Source organism: Podarcis melisellensis, assembly GCF_964234715.1.
Source record: "Podarcis melisellensis genome assembly, chromosome: 8".
NCBI lineage: Eukaryota > Metazoa > Chordata > Lepidosauria > Squamata > Lacertidae > Podarcis > Podarcis melisellensis.
In genome coordinates, this window is record NC_138540.1 from 89,351,169 (window position 1) to 89,370,592 (window position 19,424).

A 19,424-nucleotide genomic window follows, 5' to 3' on the forward strand; every position below is an offset into this window, starting at 1 on the left:
CATGGCAATCCTGTGGAATTTTTCAGTAACGGTAATTGTGACCTGTCATCTCATTAATGAAATCTTAGTTGACTTAATGGGTTTTAGGTGATTCATCTTTCTTTGGATAAGCAATGATTCTGAAGGGCAGAAGCATTCTTCTTAAATCAGGAGTGGGGAGCCCTTTTCCGCTAAAGGAGCAAATTTGATTTGGGGACCACGTTCAAGTGGTGGGCGGAAACAGATGCAGAAGCGGTAGAGAAAGGGATCTGTCAGTTACCTTTGTACGTAGGCTGCTTCAGATATGCAAAAGTCAGATGGTTCTACAGACACGTGTTAACTCACCATCGATACAAGCAAGAAACGTTATTGAAGTTTGTTAACTTATATACATTTATACCCTGGCCTTGGCTACTTAAACAGGAAAAAGAGGTTCCTGCAGTTTGGGGAAGCCATTTATTTCCATATGTGTTTGTTTCTCTCTCTAGTCAGCAGAAGGTGAAGATGGAAAAAGTTCTGATGAGCAGCAAGAGAAGAAGCAGAAGGAAAATACTGCCTATGCAAAGAAGATGGTCCTCAGGATAGCAGGGCTTATGGGAGCTGGCAGTGGCGTAGCGATTATTTACATCTTTGGTGAGTTTGTGTTCATCCACTGAAAGGAATGGTTTGAGCTTTATGGTATACTCTAGAAATAAATAAAAATACAATTTACGACCTTTTAAATGTGCTTGCTTATATAAATGAATATATGTTAAAGGTAAAGGGACCCCTGACCATTAAGTCCAGTCGCTGACAACTCTGGCGTTGCGGCGCTCATCTCGCTCTATAGGCCGAGGGAGCCGCTGTTTGTCTGCAGACAGCTTCCGGGTCATGTGGCCAGCATGACTAAGCCGCTTCTGGCGAACCAGAGCAGCGCACGGAAACGCTGTTTACCTTCGCACCGGAGTGGTACCTATTTATCTACTTGCACTTTGACGTGCTTTCAAACTGCTAGGTTGGCAGGAGCAGGGACTGAGCAACGGGATCTCACTCCGTCGCGGGGATTCAAACCGCTGACCTTCTGATCGGCAAGCCCTAGGCTCTGTGGTTTAACCCACAGTGCCACCAGCGTCCCTTCGTGAATATATGTTACATATATATATAAATAAATATATGTTGCGTTGAGACTGCATCCCCAGTCCCATTATCAGTACTATTTGGGGGGGGGGATTCCACCTCTTATTCACTTTGACAGGTGTCTTCCAGCTGATTTGAATTGTGGAAATTCCTGGTTCATGTTTCTGTTCTTTCAGTGATGCAGCGTGGGTTGCAGGTTCTATGGATTTCAAGTGGGGGGGGGGGGTTGTATAGCCTTGCCAGGAGAGCATTGCTCTCTGCTGTGAAGAGCTTGTGGCCTGGCTGTGTCTTCCCTGCCTGCATAAGTGGCTGGTTGTCTGGTCATGAAGACTTCTCACTGGGAGGGTTTGGTGACAAAATACAGTTTACAATTCTTCTGCAAATGCCCCAAATCTGATTCTAGTTACTGTTGGAAGATTCAGCAGTAATTCCATGCCTCCAAGGGTGGGGTGGGGGCAGATTTAACAGTCAAAAAGCCTGCGCTGGTCAATGCAATACATTCAGGTCCCGCTATGTGAAAATGTTTGTTGTTTAGTCGTTTAGTCGTGTCCGACTCTTTGTGACCCCATGGACCAGAGAACGCCAGGCACTTCTGTCCTCCACTGCCTCCCGCAGTTTGGTCAAACATCTGAAAATATCAGCACATAAAGAATTGCACACAAACCTTGCTATACACTCTGCAGATTCATTGGGGAGGGGGGCTGAAGCTAGGACTGAGAGCAGCAACACCACCTCCTCCAGCACCTACTTCACTGACAAGATCCATTCACTCAGCCCCAGCAGCAGTAATTGCCCACTTTTTCAGCCTGGCTGGTGCTCTGCAGGCTGCATGCTCTCTCAAGGGCTTTCCACTCAGGGGCAGCGGCAGTGACAGCTCAGGGCTCAGAGGTGGCTTCTCTCTCAGCCTTGACCACGTCCCTGGCACCAGAGGAGGGAAGAGCAGGAGGAGGAAGGCAGCAGCAGCAGCACCAGAGGAGGAGGCTCCGCCATGTTGTTCAGGGAGGGGATCCTGTCTGTGTAGATGTTGTTGTTTAGTTGTGTCCGCCTCTTCGTGACCCCCTGGACCAGAGCACGCCAGGCACTCCTGTCTTCTACTGCCTCCCACAGTTTGGTCAGACTCATGTTAGTAGCTTCGAGAACACTGTCCCACCATCTCGTCCTCTGTCGTCCCCTTCTCCTTGTGCCCTCCATCTTTCCCAACACCAGGGTCTTTTCCAGGGAGTCTTCTCTTCTCATGAGGTGGCCAAAGTCTTGGAGCCTCAGCTTCACGATCTGTCCTTTCAGTGAGCACTCAGGGCTGATTTCCTTCAGAATGGAGAGGTTGGATCTCCTTGCAGTCCATGGGACTCTCAAGAGTCTCCTCAGTGTAGATACATGGTAGGAAAATGCCGGGCTATCAGGAACACACTGGGATTTTCCCTATAGAAAACAACAGAAATGGTTGGCTCGTTATGTCCCCACTTGCCTAACAAACAATTTCTGAGAAACACTTAACGTCCTTAAAACAGGGCCGGCGTGGATATAGTTTGACATGTAATTGTGATAGTCTCTTGTTTACCTTGGGTTGATCTCTTATAGTGTCAGTAACAGAGGAGCTCCAGCTGCTGTAAGCAAATCGATATTTCTTGCAGAAAGCATGGGGGCCTTTATTGGATCACAATTGACATAAGAGTTCGGTAACAGTGGAGAATTCCCCACTGAATCACTCTGTTACTTCCTGAAATATGATCTGTGTTTTCAGATGGTAATCTCTCTCCTCTGACTGGTAAATGAAGGACCTTATTCCTCTCTTCTTCTGCTTGCCAGTAAGGTTACAATATTTTTAAAAAGTAAAATCAGCTGTTCTTTTGAGACTGAAATATCAAACACCCTCTTATTCTTACTGAATTGGTATTATATTTACTTCTTGGACATTGTAACACACCATTCTGTGAAATGATGCAAAGTGACCTGTTTTTGTTTTTTGTTTTTGGTGACAGGTAGCAATTCGGTGGATGAGCATGGTGTCAAGGTAAGCTGTTTGTTTCCTGAGTCTTTGACTTGTTAGGTGTCTGCCGCTAGGGGTCACTGTGTGCTTGAAATTTGCTGTGCAGTTGACTGCTGAATGCTGTACAGTCATACCTCATGTTACAGGCGCTTCAGGTTATGTGTTTTCGGGTTGCGGACAATGGGAAACCCGGAAGTACAGTGGTACCTCGCAAGACGAATGCCTCGCAAGACAAAAAACTCGCTAGACGAAAGGTTTTTCCGTTTTCGATTTGCCTCGCAAGACGAATTTCCCCTATGGGCTTGCTTCGCAAGACGAAAACGTCTCGCGACGTCTAAAAACAAAGACATGTTTTGTTTATAAAGTTAATTTATTTTCCCTTCAGTTTTTGAACTGCTCTTTACAGTATGTGTGACTTTAAAGAGCAGTTAATAAACTGTTGTTGTACCAAATTTGGCTTTGTTTAGACTTTTTTTGACCATAGGAACGCATTAATTGATTTTCAATGCATTCCTATGGGATTTCGTGCTTCGCAAGACGAAAAATTCGCTAGACGACAAAAATTGCGGAACGAATTAATTTCGTCTTGCGGGGCACCACTGTACTGGAACGGGTTACTTCCAGGTTTCGCTGCATGTGCAGAAGCGCTAAATCGCTCTTTGTGCATGCGCAGAAGTGCCAAATTGCGCAGACGCGGCACTTCAGGATGCGAACACTGCAGGTTGCGGACATGCCTCCATCACGGATTACGTCCACCACCCGAGGTTCCACTGTATCAATCTTGCAACAGAGTGAAGGTTAAACTTGGCAACCGTTAAAACTTATTACCTGCTCAGAACTGAGTAAATAAGCAAGCTATAGAATATTGGAGGCCAGCAGCATGATTCTGGTTGCCCCTCGTGTAGAAGATGGGAGTAGGTTATGTGCAGTTTTCATGAGTGGTGGCAGTAAAGTGCACTGCAATTTCTATAGCATTTCTCAGCATGCAAAGGATTTACTGGTTGTCACGTTTTTGAGATCTGTGGATCAAGGGTGGTTAATAATAATAATAATAATAATAATAGAAGATTAGGCTGGGAGTTGCTTTTCCAATGCCATGCAATGGGCTCAGGTCTTTCGTGCCTATATCCAGCTTTATTTATTTAATTTTATGGCTCACCCTTTTTATGAGTTTAAGGCAATTTACAAAAAGAGAATCAAAGAACTGTAGAGTTGGAAGGGACCACGTTGTCAAAAGAAACAGCTAGAGATAGTTTTTAAACTGTACTGAAAAGCAAGTAAATACAAGTTTTAAAAGCAATACAGAATGAGTGTCCAAGGCAGAAACCTTTTAATCCATCCAGAAAAGCCTGCCAAAATATGCATGTCTTTCTTTGTTTCCGGAAGCATTTTAACCATTGTAGCATGCTGTGAAATGGCAAGAACCCTCCAGGCTACAAATCAACAACTGGAGGCGCCAGGGTCAAATCTGGACCCCTCAGGTGGGGCAGGTGGCCCTCATAGTTTTCAGCTCAGAAATCAAGTGAGAGGTCTAGAGCAAGACATGGACTGGCAGCCCTTAAGGGCATCTTGGAAGGCCTTCCACCTCGTTCTCCCCAGCTCCTTATGGCTCTCCAGTAAACTCATTGCTGGCAAGCAGGGCTCAGCCTTGAACGCGTAACTCTTCAGAATTCATTACACTGCTTGGGGGGGGGCAGGTCTGCCAGGAAGTGATGTATTTAATTTTAAATATTTACAGCATTTATATACTGCCCAGTTCCCAGGATGGTTTACTATACAAACTACAACAAGCATCATTCTACAACAGAGTAAAACCAGAAGCAGAGTAAATCAAGGTTCAAAACTTGCAGTGGAATAGCAGCCGTATAAAATACCTTAAAAGCACACACACACACAAAAAAAGCCTGGGAAAATGAGGCTGCAAACCTAGATGGGGAGGGCTGCAAACCTAGATGGGGAGGGCGTTCCATCGCTGCTGTGGCGTTTGCTGAAATAGCTAGATCTCTAGTAATCACCCACTAAACCTCATTTAATGAAGGCACCCAAACAAAGCCCTCAGAAGATACTAAGGTAGTTATATATATGGAAGGAGGCAATCCATGAAGTAACCCAGCCCCAAGATGATTAGAGTTTTAAAGGCTAATACCACTAGCATGAGAGAAACGGGTGGCACTGTGGGTTATACCACAGAGCCTAGGACTTGCCGATCAGAAGGTCGGCGGTTCGAATCCCCGCCACGGGGTGAGCTCCCGTTGCTCGGTCCCTGCTCCTGCCAACCTAGCAGTTCGAAAGCATGTCAAAGTGCAAGTAGGTAAATAGGTACCGCTCTGGTGGGAAGGTTATCGGTATTTCCATGCGCTGCTCTGGTTCGCCAGAAGCAGCTTAGTCATGTTGGCTACATGACCCAGATGCTGTACGCTGGCTCCCTCGGCCAGTAAAGTGAGATGAGCACCGCAACCCCAGAGTTGGCCATGACTGGACCTAATGGTCAGGGGTCCCTTTACCTTTACTTTTTACTGCTAGCATAATGAAAAGGGTCATAGCCCTGTTTAGGGAAGGTTTTAATATTTAATGCTGTACTGTTTTTAACACTTGATTGGAAGCCGCCCAGAGTAGCTGGGGAAACTCAGCCAGATGGGTGGCGTATAAATAATAAATTATTATTATTATTAATTTATTATTATTATTATTATTATTATTATTATTATTATTATTATTATTATTTATTATATCTTAAAGTTAGAACACATTCCTTGAATGCAGACAATTCTAGGTTCAATCACCAGGTAGGGCTGGGAAAGATCCCCCCACCTGCTCCCAGTCTGTGTAGATAATACCGCACTGCTGATCTGCCTCAGTGTTGGGTAACGTCCTATGTCGAACTGGGCCTGGAAATGGATTGGAAACCAAAGTAGATGGTAAAGAACTGGACTGGATGTGATTTGATCATATCATATCAACCAGCTCCACTTAACAATCTTGTTTCTCTACCCTTGACCAGCTGAGGTTTCTAGACTGCTTTCATATAATGCATTTCATTAATCCAAAGGATTGCAGCGGGTTGATAAAAGACTTTCCTAAGCCTCCAAGACCACTTCAGTTTCTGGCACCAGTGCTTCTGCACTCCCAGTTACTTCTCTCTCCTTCCTGGTATTGTCATCTGCCCACTGCATGCAGCATACCTTTCCCGCCACCCGTTCTGAAATGTCTCTTGCCACTCCAGGCTCTGATCCTGAACAAACTATATGAGCAAACCAGGCAAGCCTAACTTGGAGCAAAGCGAACATATGTTTCTTCATTAAGCACAGGATATAAGCTAGCCTGAGCCTAGTCCCCACCTTTCCCAAGTCCCTTTTATGCCACCAAAAAAAGACGTGGGTGGTTGCTTCCTGTTCCACTGTGACTCAGCCCTGAGACCAGCAAGAGGCTGTGGGGAGAAGTCTGAAGTCAGGTTCCCATAAATGCTTTGTGGTCCTCATTGTAGCAGGCACATGTTGCCATGGATGTGTGAATGGGCCTTGCTGGTGGGAGTTTGTGCTACCTGCTGTCCTGGGAGCTTGAACTGGATAGCTCTGCATATTCAACTGTGGCTTTTACTGGCTCCCTTTGCTCCCTAACGCATCCCTTTGGAAACAATTGCCTTAATTGGGCTAATTGTTGAAAAACCTCCTGTTATAGCCCATTTGTGGGTTTATTACAGGTCTCCTCTGAGATTTCGCTGTTGGTGAGAGGAGCGGGAACATAGGCAAAACACTTGTTTCCTTCATCTCTTGTAGGAGTCTGGATGGGAAAGTCTTAGTGTATAAAGTTCACTGCAATCTTCTGTATACTACTGGGTTTAATTGCTTGTTATTGAAATAATACAGTATTGGTGTACACCTGGAGCAAAGCAAGGTTATTTATTGCACAACAGCTATACCTGCTTCAGATGGTGGTTAAGGGTTACAGCATATCTGTGAAGGACCCCGTTCCATGGGCCTCTTTTTTTTGTAGCCCCCACCCCTTTAACATGACCGGCCAATGAGTGGATTCTTTTGGCAAGTGCAATTAATTTGGGTACCTTGAGTTCAAATGTGTTTGTGGAGGTTGCAGCTTTTTAACTGTTCATTCTTACATAAGTTTGCTCATAATGGAGCTTACTTCTATGTAGGTGGGTAGGGCTTTTTGAATTAACATTGCATTGCAAAGCTTGGAAGCTAGATTAGAATCTGTGTTGTTTTTTATCAAAATTTTTGGTGCTTTGTAAAAATTGTGATTCACCCTCCCTAGCTTTTCATGTGGGGCGGAGAGGGGGAATATCTCTGCTTTCTACACTAGTACCCTCCTGTAACCATTTCAAGGAGGCTGATTAGGGCTGTCTACTCTCTTTTGATATGCAGCACAAGCCTTGAGTGCTCTTGAGGGAAGGAGGTGTGAAGTGCTAGTGGCCTTGCATGTCACATACCCAAATTAACTGTTTTGAACTGTGGGTAAGACTTCCTTATTGCCTTTCTATAACTGGGCAGCTTTTGATGTTCAGGACAAAGCTGTCACTTCTCACTGTGCTGTAAACAGCAGCTAAATTGTCTTGGGGAAGTTGCCTGCAATATTCCTTTGCAAGGAGCACTCCCAGGTGAATGGCCCTTCTTTCTTCCCTTCCCTCCACCTACCTCCTTCAGTTGGTGCTAACACGCTCCTTTCATGCGTCCACAAATTCCTTCTCACCTTTGCAGGCAGCAGGTCGGCTTATTGCTGGCGCATGCCAGCTTACTGCTTTTGATCATTTGTGCTAACAAGGGCCTTCCGGGCACAATTGCCCTCTTCCCTCTTTTGCAGAGGTGCGTTTCATAAGTGTGTGCGCTGGGGTGGGGGGAGTCTCGGAATGCAAGCCTCTTTTGCCTATGCCTTGTCTCTTCCCTTTCTAAGTGAAGGAAAGGAGTTCCTGCATTTGCCTCTACGATACGATAATCTTTATTGTCATTGTCCCATACAGAACAACAAAATTGAAAAATCTACATAAAACATTCAAAACCCAACAAGCCTGCTATCCCGGCTATCCCAACCTGGTTAGCCCCCTAAAAACTCTGATACCCCATTTTTAAATACAATATACTCCCATAGAGACTCCTTACACTGTGTTTAGAACCAGAATTGCATTTGGGTAGAAGCTGTTTCTCAGACGGCTAGTCCTAGTCTTTATAACCCTGGACCTTCTTCCAGAAGGCAGAACGCTGAAAGAGATCATTTCTGGGGTGCGCACTATCCTGCGCTATCTCTGCAGCTTTCTTATGGCACCTGGAAGCGTAGATTTGATCTAAGGTGGGAAGAGTGCACCCAATTATTCTCTCCGCAGTCTTTACAACCCTGGACAGCATTGTTTTTTTCTTGATGTTGATGCTTGATGTTGTCAGAGGACTTGATCATTGCTTTCAAAAGGGAAAGCCGTTTCATGCGGGTTAGATTGTGGCTCTTAGCCATGATACCTAAATTTACCTTCCTTATTCAGTGAAATGTGCCTCTGAGCACCAGAGTCCCCAGAGGGCAGCTCCATTCTCCTTGAACTCACGCTTTACACCCAGGCTTCCTGCAAAATGTGGGCGATGGCTGCTGGAGTAGAATAAGCTGGAAATGTGCACAGCTGTAAGTTTATAGCAAAATATATCCCCTTTATAGTCTGTCAAGCTGATACAGGGGGTGCAGAGTTGAGGGTTTTCACAGCTGAAATTTCTGTGGAGACATTGGGGGATTGCCATGCTTTGAAGTGGTTGTGCGCCTGCCTTTCTCAAAGGTATTTGTGTCTTTTCCCTTACCTGCTGTTCTTGAGCCATAATAAAACCCCTTTGGTTTTGTTAATAGCCCTTTTTAGGCTGCCTGTCGCATTCATGTGAATGGCCGCAATGAAGCTCCGGCCGCCTGGGCTGGAGCAAATGTGTCTTCTCCAAAGGCCTTGGCACACTTCACAGCTTCCTGCAAGTCGCATGGCATCACCTGGGTGCAAGAGGGTCTTCAGGGGGACCCGATTTGTCTGGACATCTTTGCCTAAGTGGCTGTAAAATGGGGCTGGCCTTTGATCTGCCTCTCTTTCCCACACTCTTCCTTTTCCTCCTTCTCTGGGAAGTGTGGATTTGCAGAAGGCAGTTTCTTGATCTTTTTTTTTTTTTAATTACAAATTTCCTTTGTCACTCTTCAAGCCTTCATGTGCGCAGCATTGATCTTTCAGCTTCTGGTTTTAAACAAAATGCAAAACTAGGTTCATTCTGGTGAGTTCCAAAAATATTTCAGCACGGATATCTTGAAAAAAGGCTTATGGATCCAGATGAACCTTGGAAAGGTGGGAAGCTTTGTGACAGTAGAGAAAAGAGGGAGCTAGAAGATAGCACATTTTAGGCGCAACAAGGAAGAAGATGGAAATTGAAATTGAAAGCAGCTTCCTCTTATGTCTTATCACCAAGATGCACAACTGGAAAAAATTCAGAACCTGGTCAACCCATATATTTGTGCATACTGGAATTGCACATCTGACAGTTTGTTTTAATTTTTGCATATCTCTTAGGGCTAGAAGAACTTCCTAGTTCTCAGCAGCTTAAAAGTTGGAGACTTGCACCGAGGGGCTTGGATTAGTTTGTTCACAGTGTTTTGAGCTACTTGGTCCTAACGGCTCCTAAACATTTTGGAGCTGATGTTTAAGAAGTTAACATCTTCTCCAAGGATGTCTTATGAACATCAGGTAGAAAAGAGGCCCTTTTTGTTAACCACACGTGTAGGTGTCCTGGTGTGTATTTGACCCTGGTGTCTGTGGTATGTGCTTTTCCAGATCTAACCCTCAAGGTGGCACTGTTGAACTTTCAAACTGAACTGGTTTTGAGATTCCTGTGGAAAGTGTTTGGTTGTAGAAACATCCACAGAGAGCTGAACTTCAGATTCACCTAATGGCTGAGACTGGTTAACCCAGGGAACAAAATACCGATCTGAACGCTTTTTGCTGGCTGATGCACCCAGTCTGTGTAATGCAGGTATCCCATCTGCTGCTTCTCTGGGTCAATTTGGATGGCTGCAGTGGGATAGCATCCTGCACTGTCTCACTTGTTCCTCTTTGCTTATCTGGCCTCCTGTATCCTCACAGAGGCACTTCTTACATTCTGTCTTAGTTGTCTTTTGAAGGAACCTGGAACCCCTGTCCTGCAAAGTAGATTCAGAAGACTAGGGGAAAATCAGTCTAAATGACTAGCACTAAACAACTTGAGCGTCACTCTTTAACATCTAAATAATCTGTTAGGTCAGTGCTTTTCAAACTGCGTTCTCCAACACTCTGCAGGTTTCTCAGAAGCAAATGGGGATCCTCAGTGTAGTGTAGTGTGTGAGCTTATTTTCAAGGCAGCTTGTCTGCCTCCTGCACATTATCTCTTGCAGTGAGCAGGCGCTCGGGGAGAGATATTATAGAAAAACGGCCTTCCCACAACTTGGTGCCCTCCAGATGCTTTTGATGACAACTCCCGCCAGCCCCAGAGAGCACTAGGAGTTGTAGTCAGAGGGGCACTGGGTTGGGGGAGGACATTCTAGATGGTTTCCTTGTGGGGTATGCTGACAATTCATGCAGGGAAACATTGCAGCCAAAAGCCCTGGCCAGTCCTCTGTTTTTGCACCCTAGAACATTTGCCAGAATATTCTGCGAAGCACAGGTGTTCCACAGCAGGCGTGTCAGGGGGCATGTGCTCCCTGGAAGTGCCGGGGTTTGCAGTGCATTGACCTCGACAGACTTTGGTGAATCCCTCAGCCTTTATGATCCCTCGAGTCTTCTTGGATTGAAACCAGTATAGAGATCTATCTTCTAAAACCCAGCCAGACAATGGTGCCCCTGGGGATGCCATCTGAATTGGGGAGCTGCTTGACTTGGGCCAGCAAGTGCCAGGATGCTCTTCAGTATTTACATGCCCAGTTGGGCTGACTTGGTAGCAATGGTGGCATTTGGTTAAGTCCAAGAAAGTTGGGGCTTGGAGGGCCTCTGACAGCTGCTAGTTCTCTGCTTGCGCCCCCTTGTCAGCTCCAGTTTCCTGCCCTGCCAAGCCAATGTTCCACTGCCCTGTACAAAAGGGAGTTGGGAGATTAGACACTGGATTAGTCTTGCTGTGCCTTAAAGTCCTTCGCCTTGCCATTTCCCAGTTATTTTACATAATCCCATACACCGGAGGAAAGGCAAAACAAAGCGATTCATAAACTATGTGTGTGTTCAGTGACTGACAGAATTAGTTTCACCCAAGAGCGCTTACTCTGGACCTGATTCTGCCTCTGCTCTGACAAGGACAGTCCCGGTATAGTTACAGTACTTTGCAACATATCTACAAGGCCAAGAGCCGCCGTGACGTTGTCCAGAGCAGGTCAGCGCCGAAGACTTTGTGGGAAGACTTTCTGCAGCTTGTTTGACTAGAGGAATGGGTCATTGTTTTCGTAGCGGGGTCTTGCCCATTTCAGGTCAGCAGCTGCTGGGCTCCTGCGCCTGTGTCTGCGAACAATGAAATCTTGCTTGCAGCCATTCTGTTGTGGCTTTCAAGGACTCTGCAGCACTCAAAACAGCTGGTGCATCGCTATAGAGCCTTTCAAACTGGGCTGGGCTTTTCCAGTGAGTCGTCTTTGCCCTGTGCATCAATGAAAATATCTGTTACAAGTAAAAAAGATTCAAAATTTGCAGGTCCTGAATTTCAACCAGCACAGAACTTTGGCAACCTGGAAAGCAAAGTCCTTCAGGCACACAGATCCATGCATGCAAAGCTTTGACCCATTTAAGAAGACAGTCTCACTTGATTTCCCCCCCCCTTCCCCCACTGCTCTGAAGACTTACATCCTGTTCAGAATTTGGATGTTTGCAGATAACTTTGAAGCAGTGCTCATCATGCTAGAGTACAGAAGTACAGAGTACTTCTTCCTAAATTCAGATTAATAGAGAAAATAAAGCAGTGATGTACCATAGTTTTGGCATAAATGCAGAGGGGAAATTCCAAGGCCCAGAACTAGAGAGCTACTTCAGAAGCAAACAGGCGTTTGAGCAGACGTGAAAGGAGATAAATATAATACGTAGAACAGAGTGTATCTGAAGAAGTGTGCATGCACACGAAAGCTCATACCAAGAACTAACTGAGTTGGTCTTTAAGGTGCTACTGGAAGGAATTTTTTTTGTTTTGACGTAGAACAGCAGACAGACACACACACACACGTCCCCCAGGTGTACCACGAACTGTTTCACAGACTGTGCCCGTGTGATGATCATGGGGCTGCTAAAAATATCCTTAGGCATGTAGAACTGCTTCCATTTCTTTGGATCTTAATCTGATGTTTGCAAGTCTGAATGGCTCCTTTCCAAAGAGGAAGTGGTCTTGTTTTCTATGGAGAAGTTGGAGGCACTCTGGGAAAGAAGAGATGGAGAGAATCGTATCCTATTAATGCCTTCAACAGTAACAAAGGTTCAACGTGTGGATATGTGTTGCTTAAAGACATACCCACTCCCTGCTCTCTTATTCTTGCGGCAAGAGGGCATGAAGGAGTAAGTCAGCCCATAGAACTTCTTGAGGGCAGAGGCTTTCTCAGTTGTGGGTGCCTCCCCATCGTCCGCCAGACACCCAGAAGGGAGCTGGGCAGTGCAAAAGCAGTTTTCAAGACTCGTGTTGAATCAGAATTACTAAAACAACTCCCTGCTATAGTTACCCTTTGAAAAATCTGTTGGCACTGTGAGCTTGAGAACAGTGATTGAAATGGGGGCTCGGGGGCTCTATGGTATCTAAACCTGGGGCACATGAGGGTCAGGGCGATTAGGGCAGTGTTTATAGAAACATGCTGTGTGGAGCTTGCTGAAGCCTCTTCATTGATTGCGCAGCGCAGCTCTGTCCCTTGATGCAGCCCCTCAGCTAAAAGGTGTGAGAGCCATTTGGCTGCAGCCCCAAAGCTCAAGTTACTTTGTCAAGCACAACATGGAATAACCCCCAGCTCAAAAGTGGTAGCTGACTCCTAAAAGCAGAGGTGTCAGGTGTTGGGAATACGCCCCCCAGTCATGGCTGGTTGCGGTTAATGCAAAGAAGCACTCTGGGCATGCTCATTGTTGCTTTCGACATGGTAAGTGTAGTCTCTTGGCAGTGGGCTGAACTCTCACTAATAGCTATACTGCAGATGCCTTTGTTTTGCTTGGGTGTCTGTCACTGGTGGGGTCCGTCAGGATGTGCCAAACCTGGGCAAGGTAACCTGCAGGAAGAAAAAATGGGTCAGAGCAGTTTCCTTCCCCCTACGGCATTTAGCGCATCATTTTGCATCACAGCTGGGCAAATTTGCCATTTGTTTATTTCTTGCGTTTATCTCCTACCTCCAAAGAGCTTAAGGTGGCATGCATGGCTCTCCCCCTCCTCAATTAATCCCCACATCAACCCTGTGAGGTAGGTTAGGTTGAGAGGGAGTGACTGGCCCAAGGTCACCCTGTGAACTTCATGGCTGAGTGGGGGGATTTGAACCCTGGTCTCTCTCCCAGGTCCTAGCCCAACCTTCTAACCACTACACGTGGCCTTAATTCTGCAGTGTGGCAACTATCCTGTTACTTGAGATCACCAAATACTCACCTATTGCTGCCTGAGAAGAGTTAAGGGATATTTCTAATGGTGACAGCAAGTGCGAAGAGGAAAGAAATTGAGCGTCTGATTTGTTTCTGTACCTTTCACACTAATTTCATTTGATGCCATTGGCCCCATTGAGATTCCATTGGGAAGAGGCATATAAACTGAGAGGCTTTTCATACCCTGCCTTTACACAATAGCTCAGGGAAGCTCACACCATTGATCGAAACAATTTGTAAGAGCTTTATACAACAGAAGAAGTACATAGTCCTGCACTTTGCTCAGTGCCGCCTCCAGAATCCGTGACAAAACCTCCATTGCATCAAAATCCTGTTTCTTGTCTTCCTAGGGCAGCCTTCGCCAACTCTGGTGCCCTTTGGATTACAACTTGCATCAGCACCAGGATGCAAGTCCAGACAGCTGACAGACGTCGAAGGCTGCCCTAGGGCATCTTTGCATAGGTGCAGCAATGACAACTCCTGAACCCACGTTGTGGCTTCCACCAGCTCTGCAGAGCAAACACGGCCCCCCCCCAAGCCATGTCAATTCCTCTTGTTGTACCCAAGCGTTGTTTTGCTAAGCTTCCTCCGTGTCTGGGTCTCTACCATATCCTGCCTGTCCTTTTTAAAAATAGGTCCCTGCTCCTGGAAGGGTGCTGTGGGTTATGGGAAATAAATACACCCCCGCCACACACACACACACACAAACCAACAATAACCCATGTTTTCTGTGTGTGCCACTCTTCCTTCCTGTTGCCCATTTTGACCCTGCCTGTTTTCCACTGACCCGTCTGCATTGGAGGAACAGCCAGCATGAAACCACTGTCCACAGCTGCCACATCCCTGAGGTAGTTGCTGCTCTGTAAACATTTAAGGAAGGAAGGAAGCAAGTCATGCCGCTGCTATGCAGCCTCGTTCCAAGAGCATTTTCACAGGTGAGATTTGGCTGGCTTGTTGGAGACACCTGAGCAATGGATGCATCCATTCTGCTACTGAGCTCTAGCGTATGGGTAGGCAAACTAAGGCCCAGGGGCCGGATCCGGCCCAATAGCCTTCTCAATCCGGCCCGTGGACCATCTGGGAATCAGCGTGTTTTTACATGAGTAAAATGTGCCCTTTTATTTTAAAATGCATCTCTGGGTTATTTGTGGGACGTAGGAATTCGTTATTTCGTGTCCCCTACAAAAAAACATAGTCCGGCCCCCCACAAGGTCTGAAAGGACAGTGGACTGGCCCCCTGCTGAAGAGTTTGCTGACCCCTGTGTCCATCATGTAAGAATTGCCTCCCCAGATCAAGCTAACAGTTGGGAGGCGCCAAGGAGGGTGGCCCTTCCGAACGCCCAGCCTGGGCTGTCTTCACCCTTGAAGATTATCCTGATCTCTCATGGCTCATTGACCCACATATTGATCTGTGGTGAGATAGAAGCCTTTCTCACTGCAGTACCTCAAGGACCACCTCTCTCCATACGAACCTACCCAGACCCTGCAATCATCATTTGAGGCCCTTCTTCATGTGCCCCCTCCACGAGGGGTCCAGAAGGTGGCAACACAGGAATGGGCCTTTCCTGGGTGGCTCCCCATTTGTGGAAAGCCTTCCCCAGGGAGGCTTGTCTTGGGCCTTCATTACGTACATTTAGCACCAGGTGAATCGTTCCTCTTCTCCTAGGCCTTTGGCTAATTAAACAATCGATGGCCTTTTAAACAGGGGGGCGGGATATGGTTTTGTTTGTTATTGTGCTATGCATTTTTGTAGTTTTATACTGTAAACCATCCTGTGATCCTCAGATGAAGGGTGTATATGAATTAAATGAATAAAACGAATGTAGACCAAGCAAGCCTATAAAGATGCATTTCCCTTTTCGAGGTTTTCTGGTGCCCATCAAAGGTAAAAGGCAGCTGCGTGGTCCCAGGTGGGAATTTGGATCCTCCTGGTCCAGAATCTTGAATTGGTTGGGCTTCTCTGCCCATTTTTCTTTTATTGCTGATAAAATAGGGATGCCAGGGCTCTTGCTTCATAAGGCGGAACAAGCTGAAATTAGTAAAACACTTGCATGAAAATCCTTCCTCCAGCTTTGCTTGCTTTCAGGATAGGTATGTTGCTGTGGTTTTTTAATTGCGTTTTAAGGCTGATGTGTTTGCCTCCCCGGGCTCCTTTTGCGGGGGGGGGGGGGACAGAATAGAAATGTAATAAGTAAACAATAGATGAAGCCCAAAAACTAAGTCAAAAGAATTATACTACCTTCTCTTTCTCTTTGCAGATCCCTGATGAGTTTGATAACGGTGAGTAGGCAGACCATCCTTCCTGCTTTTTAAAAGTCGCCTTGATATGTTGGGGTCACAGCAAGCTAGGCAGAGGAGAACCCTTGTTGGTAGCACCTGAAGACTTGAGAAAGAGATGTTCTAGGGGCCTTTCTGCGCCTCGGAATACCTTAGTCAGCGCTTGGGCTTTTTATGTTTTAAGAATTCCATGCTTTCATCCCTACAAATATGCCAATTCCCACCTCAGATATTGCAGATGCCGTTGTGTTGCAGGCATTTGAATGTTCTCCACGTTTCAGTTGAATTATCTCCTGACGTTTTTGTAATGGCTAATCAGTCAAACGTGGAACTGGAGCAGCTGAAAAGCCGTAAGATTCATGCTTACCTGACAACTAGCCCTTGTGGTACTTTCTCAGCACAGTGATGAGTGCTCACCGTTTGTGTGGACCAGATTTGAGTGCATTTGAGAGCGAAACAGGTACTCTGGTGGCTTCTAAGGCCTGCTAGGCAGCTTTCTGAGTGCTGATATAAGAAGAGAGCTTTATGTATGCTCTGGATGGAAACGTGGTGAGCGTGATGACTAGCGGAAGTGTCATTGAGTGCAGCCTTCCTCAGCCTCGTGACCTCCAGGCACTTTTGTTTTTTTTCTTCCAAAATTTTTTATTCATTTTATAACACAACTAAACAACACAAACAGAAAAACAAACAATACAAACAGATTCTTGTCTTATCCTTATTTTTTCTAAACATTGTTAGGTGAGCTTCCCCAAGTCCCCCCCCCCTTCTGATTTTCATTTTACCTCATCTTTAGCAGTTTACATATATATCATAATTTTAACCATTTTTTAATCACACGTACCGTATTTTTCGCTCCATAAGACGCACTTTTTTCCTCTTAAGATCTAAGGGGAAATGTCTGTGCATCTTATGGAGTGAATGTGTGGTCCCTGGGGCTGGGGGTGGCCCAGGCTTCCCCCACCGCCAGCCCCAACAAGCTCTGGGAGGTGCTCCCCAATGTGCTTTTTGGGGCTGGGGGTGGGGGAAAGCCGGGCTTCCCCCACCAGCCCTGAGAAGCTCCTGAGCAGCTCTGGGGTAGCCCGTGAAGCCTCTGCAGGGCAGCGAGGAGCCTTCATCCCGCAACCCAGGGGAGGCTTCCTGCGGCTATCCCTGGCTTTTGCGGGAGGTAGGGGAAGGGACAGAGCGAGGCTCTCACTTCCCCCACCTCCCGCAAAAGCCTCCAAGAGCCGCGCTCCCTTTAAAGAGCTGCACGGAGTGTGTGTGTGGCTCTTGGGGGCTTTTCCCCGAGAAGGCCAGCCCATCAGTGAGGGGCTGCCCATCTCCCTCCTTAGGGAAAAGCCTGCAAGCACCACACACACACTCCACACACTCATGAAAGGGAGCGCTAAGCAGAGGCTGGGATGCATACAGGCTCTGCTCAGCGCTACCTTTAAATAATTTTTTTTCTTGAATTCCCCCCCCCCCCCAAAAAAGTAGGTGCGCCTTATGGAGTGAAAAATACGGTACTTTTACCATAAGAATCTTCACATTTTATCCCTTACAAATAATACTGTTTTAAAATACACTAACTTCTAACCCTACAACCTATGTCCACTTCCAAAGCCATTCTAAGATTTAAATATTAGCATATTTTTTTCAAATATTCTTTAAACGTCTTCCAATCTTCTTCCACCGTCTCTTCTCTCTGGTCACGGAGTCTCCCTGTCAGTTCGGCAAGTTCCATATAGTCTATATTTTCATCTGCAGACCTCCAGGCACTTTGCACTCCCCTTAGTCCCACCTAGCATGGTCAGTGTTTGGGGCATGATGGGAGTTGTAGTCCCAACAACATCTCCAGAGCACCAAGTTGGAGAAGTCTGAAGTATCCTGTGTTGCAGCCTGACCTTAAAGCTGCACAGAACAAAGGTTAAAAACACTAGAATGGGGGAAAGGGCCACCGTTCTTAGTTCTCAAGGGTTTTACATTAAAGCTGCTGTTTGACCCAGGTTCAACTTGGGACATGACAGCATTTCGTGTGTTCATCAATAGATGTTCCCTCTCAGGCACCTTCTTCGCAGCTCAAGGCACATCTGATAAAAGCCTGAGCCTGTCTTTAGCATTTTAAATTTAAGCAGCTGAGAAGTCTGGTGGGCAGGCTGGGGGGGAGAGATGAAATCCCCCAGAAGTTAAGCTATAAATATGTTAATTCCTTGATGTGTTAAACCAGAGAGTAAGGGAACAGCAACAAGCGTGACCTGCTCACCCACCCTCCTCTTTACAGGGGGGCGGGGAATTAAAACCCCACGTAACACTTCTAGGAATAACCAGAATTGCTTTACATTTCTAATTGGACGGGTGAAAGGTTTGGGGAGGAGGCTTTTTTCTGCGGCTGCCTTGGGAGCAGATGTACCGGTGCATAAACAGCACGCCTGCCCCTTGTTGAGAACAGAAGGTCAGGCAGAACTTGTGCCGGGGGGGGGGAGTTCACAATGCTTCTGCTGCGCCCCACAGACACCCACCCACCCCCCAGTGCCCGTTCTTGGGGGCTGCTGGAGGCAAAGAGCAGTCACTGAGGTTACGATGCGAATGAATGGAGAGACGGGGAGCCTTTGGGGCAGGGGAGAGGGGGGTGCGAGGGGGTGTGTGCCTGTCCCCCTGGGGCAAAGCAAAGCCATAGGCATTCCAGATGTCCTCCTTAGCTATTCCGCTTTTGAAGAGAGAGGGGCAGGTGGAGAGGCAGATTTCAAGACAGAATCCTGCGGCGAGCGAGAGCTTTGGGTCAGACTCTGAAGCAGCTTCCTCCAACCTGGCGCTCATCAGGTGTTTCGAACACCAGAATGACCAGCGGCCCAGAGCGATGACGGGCGTTGTCATCACAAATACCTGGAGAGAATCGGGTTTGCAGAGGCCCCTCCTTTTCCGTACCATTGCAGAGCTGTCAACTTTTTTTAAGGGAAATTCCCTTATTCCAAATAGGATTCCTCGCAAGAAAAGGGAAAAGTTGACAGCTACGCTATTGGCGTGTCTTGGTTGCCTGAGATTTCACTTTGCAGCTGCCACTTTGGCTGGGACAACACCCTATGTGAGCCTCTGGTCCACGGGAGCCCCCAGACGTGATTCTCGCCTCGGAGTGCTTAGTTTTGGGTGTTTCCGACGGTCCCGCTCCACTGAGCAACCGTCTTCTTCCCAGCCTCCCCTCCCTGGTGCATCATCAACAACGTTTGCCCCTTGCCAAAAAAATGCACACTTTTGAGCTTGATTTAGTGAGGACACTGTTGGGCTATTTCTAGCTCCCTTGTCCTGAAATACTTGCACATGAGCGGGGTCACTTATTTATTAATTTATTTAACAGGCTTTCGCAGTCCAGGAGTTTCAAAAGCGAACGGAGGCTCTTGGGGGTGGGGAGTCTGTACAATAGAAGGCCAGATGGAACTTAGTGCAGGGCTTTCAGAAAGCAGATTGCCCAGTTAGGGGAACTTTCCCAATAAAATATGTAGGAAGCCAGTAGGGAGGGGAGGG

At 46.7% G+C, this 19,424-nt stretch overlaps 1 protein-coding gene across 1 annotated transcript in view; it reads left to right on the forward strand.

Moving 5' to 3' along the window:
• The window catches only part of TIMM50 (translocase of inner mitochondrial membrane 50), a 34,769-nt gene that overhangs the window by 2,176 nt on the left and 13,169 nt on the right, over positions 1-19,424 (forward strand). Inside the window, exons 2-4 of the mRNA XM_081922255.1 lie at positions 468-612; positions 3,075-3,106; positions 15,908-15,929. Coding sequence (XP_081778381.1) covers positions 468-612; positions 3,075-3,106; positions 15,908-15,929 — 199 coding nt within the window. The remainder of the gene's footprint in view (positions 1-467; positions 613-3,074; positions 3,107-15,907; positions 15,930-19,424) is intronic.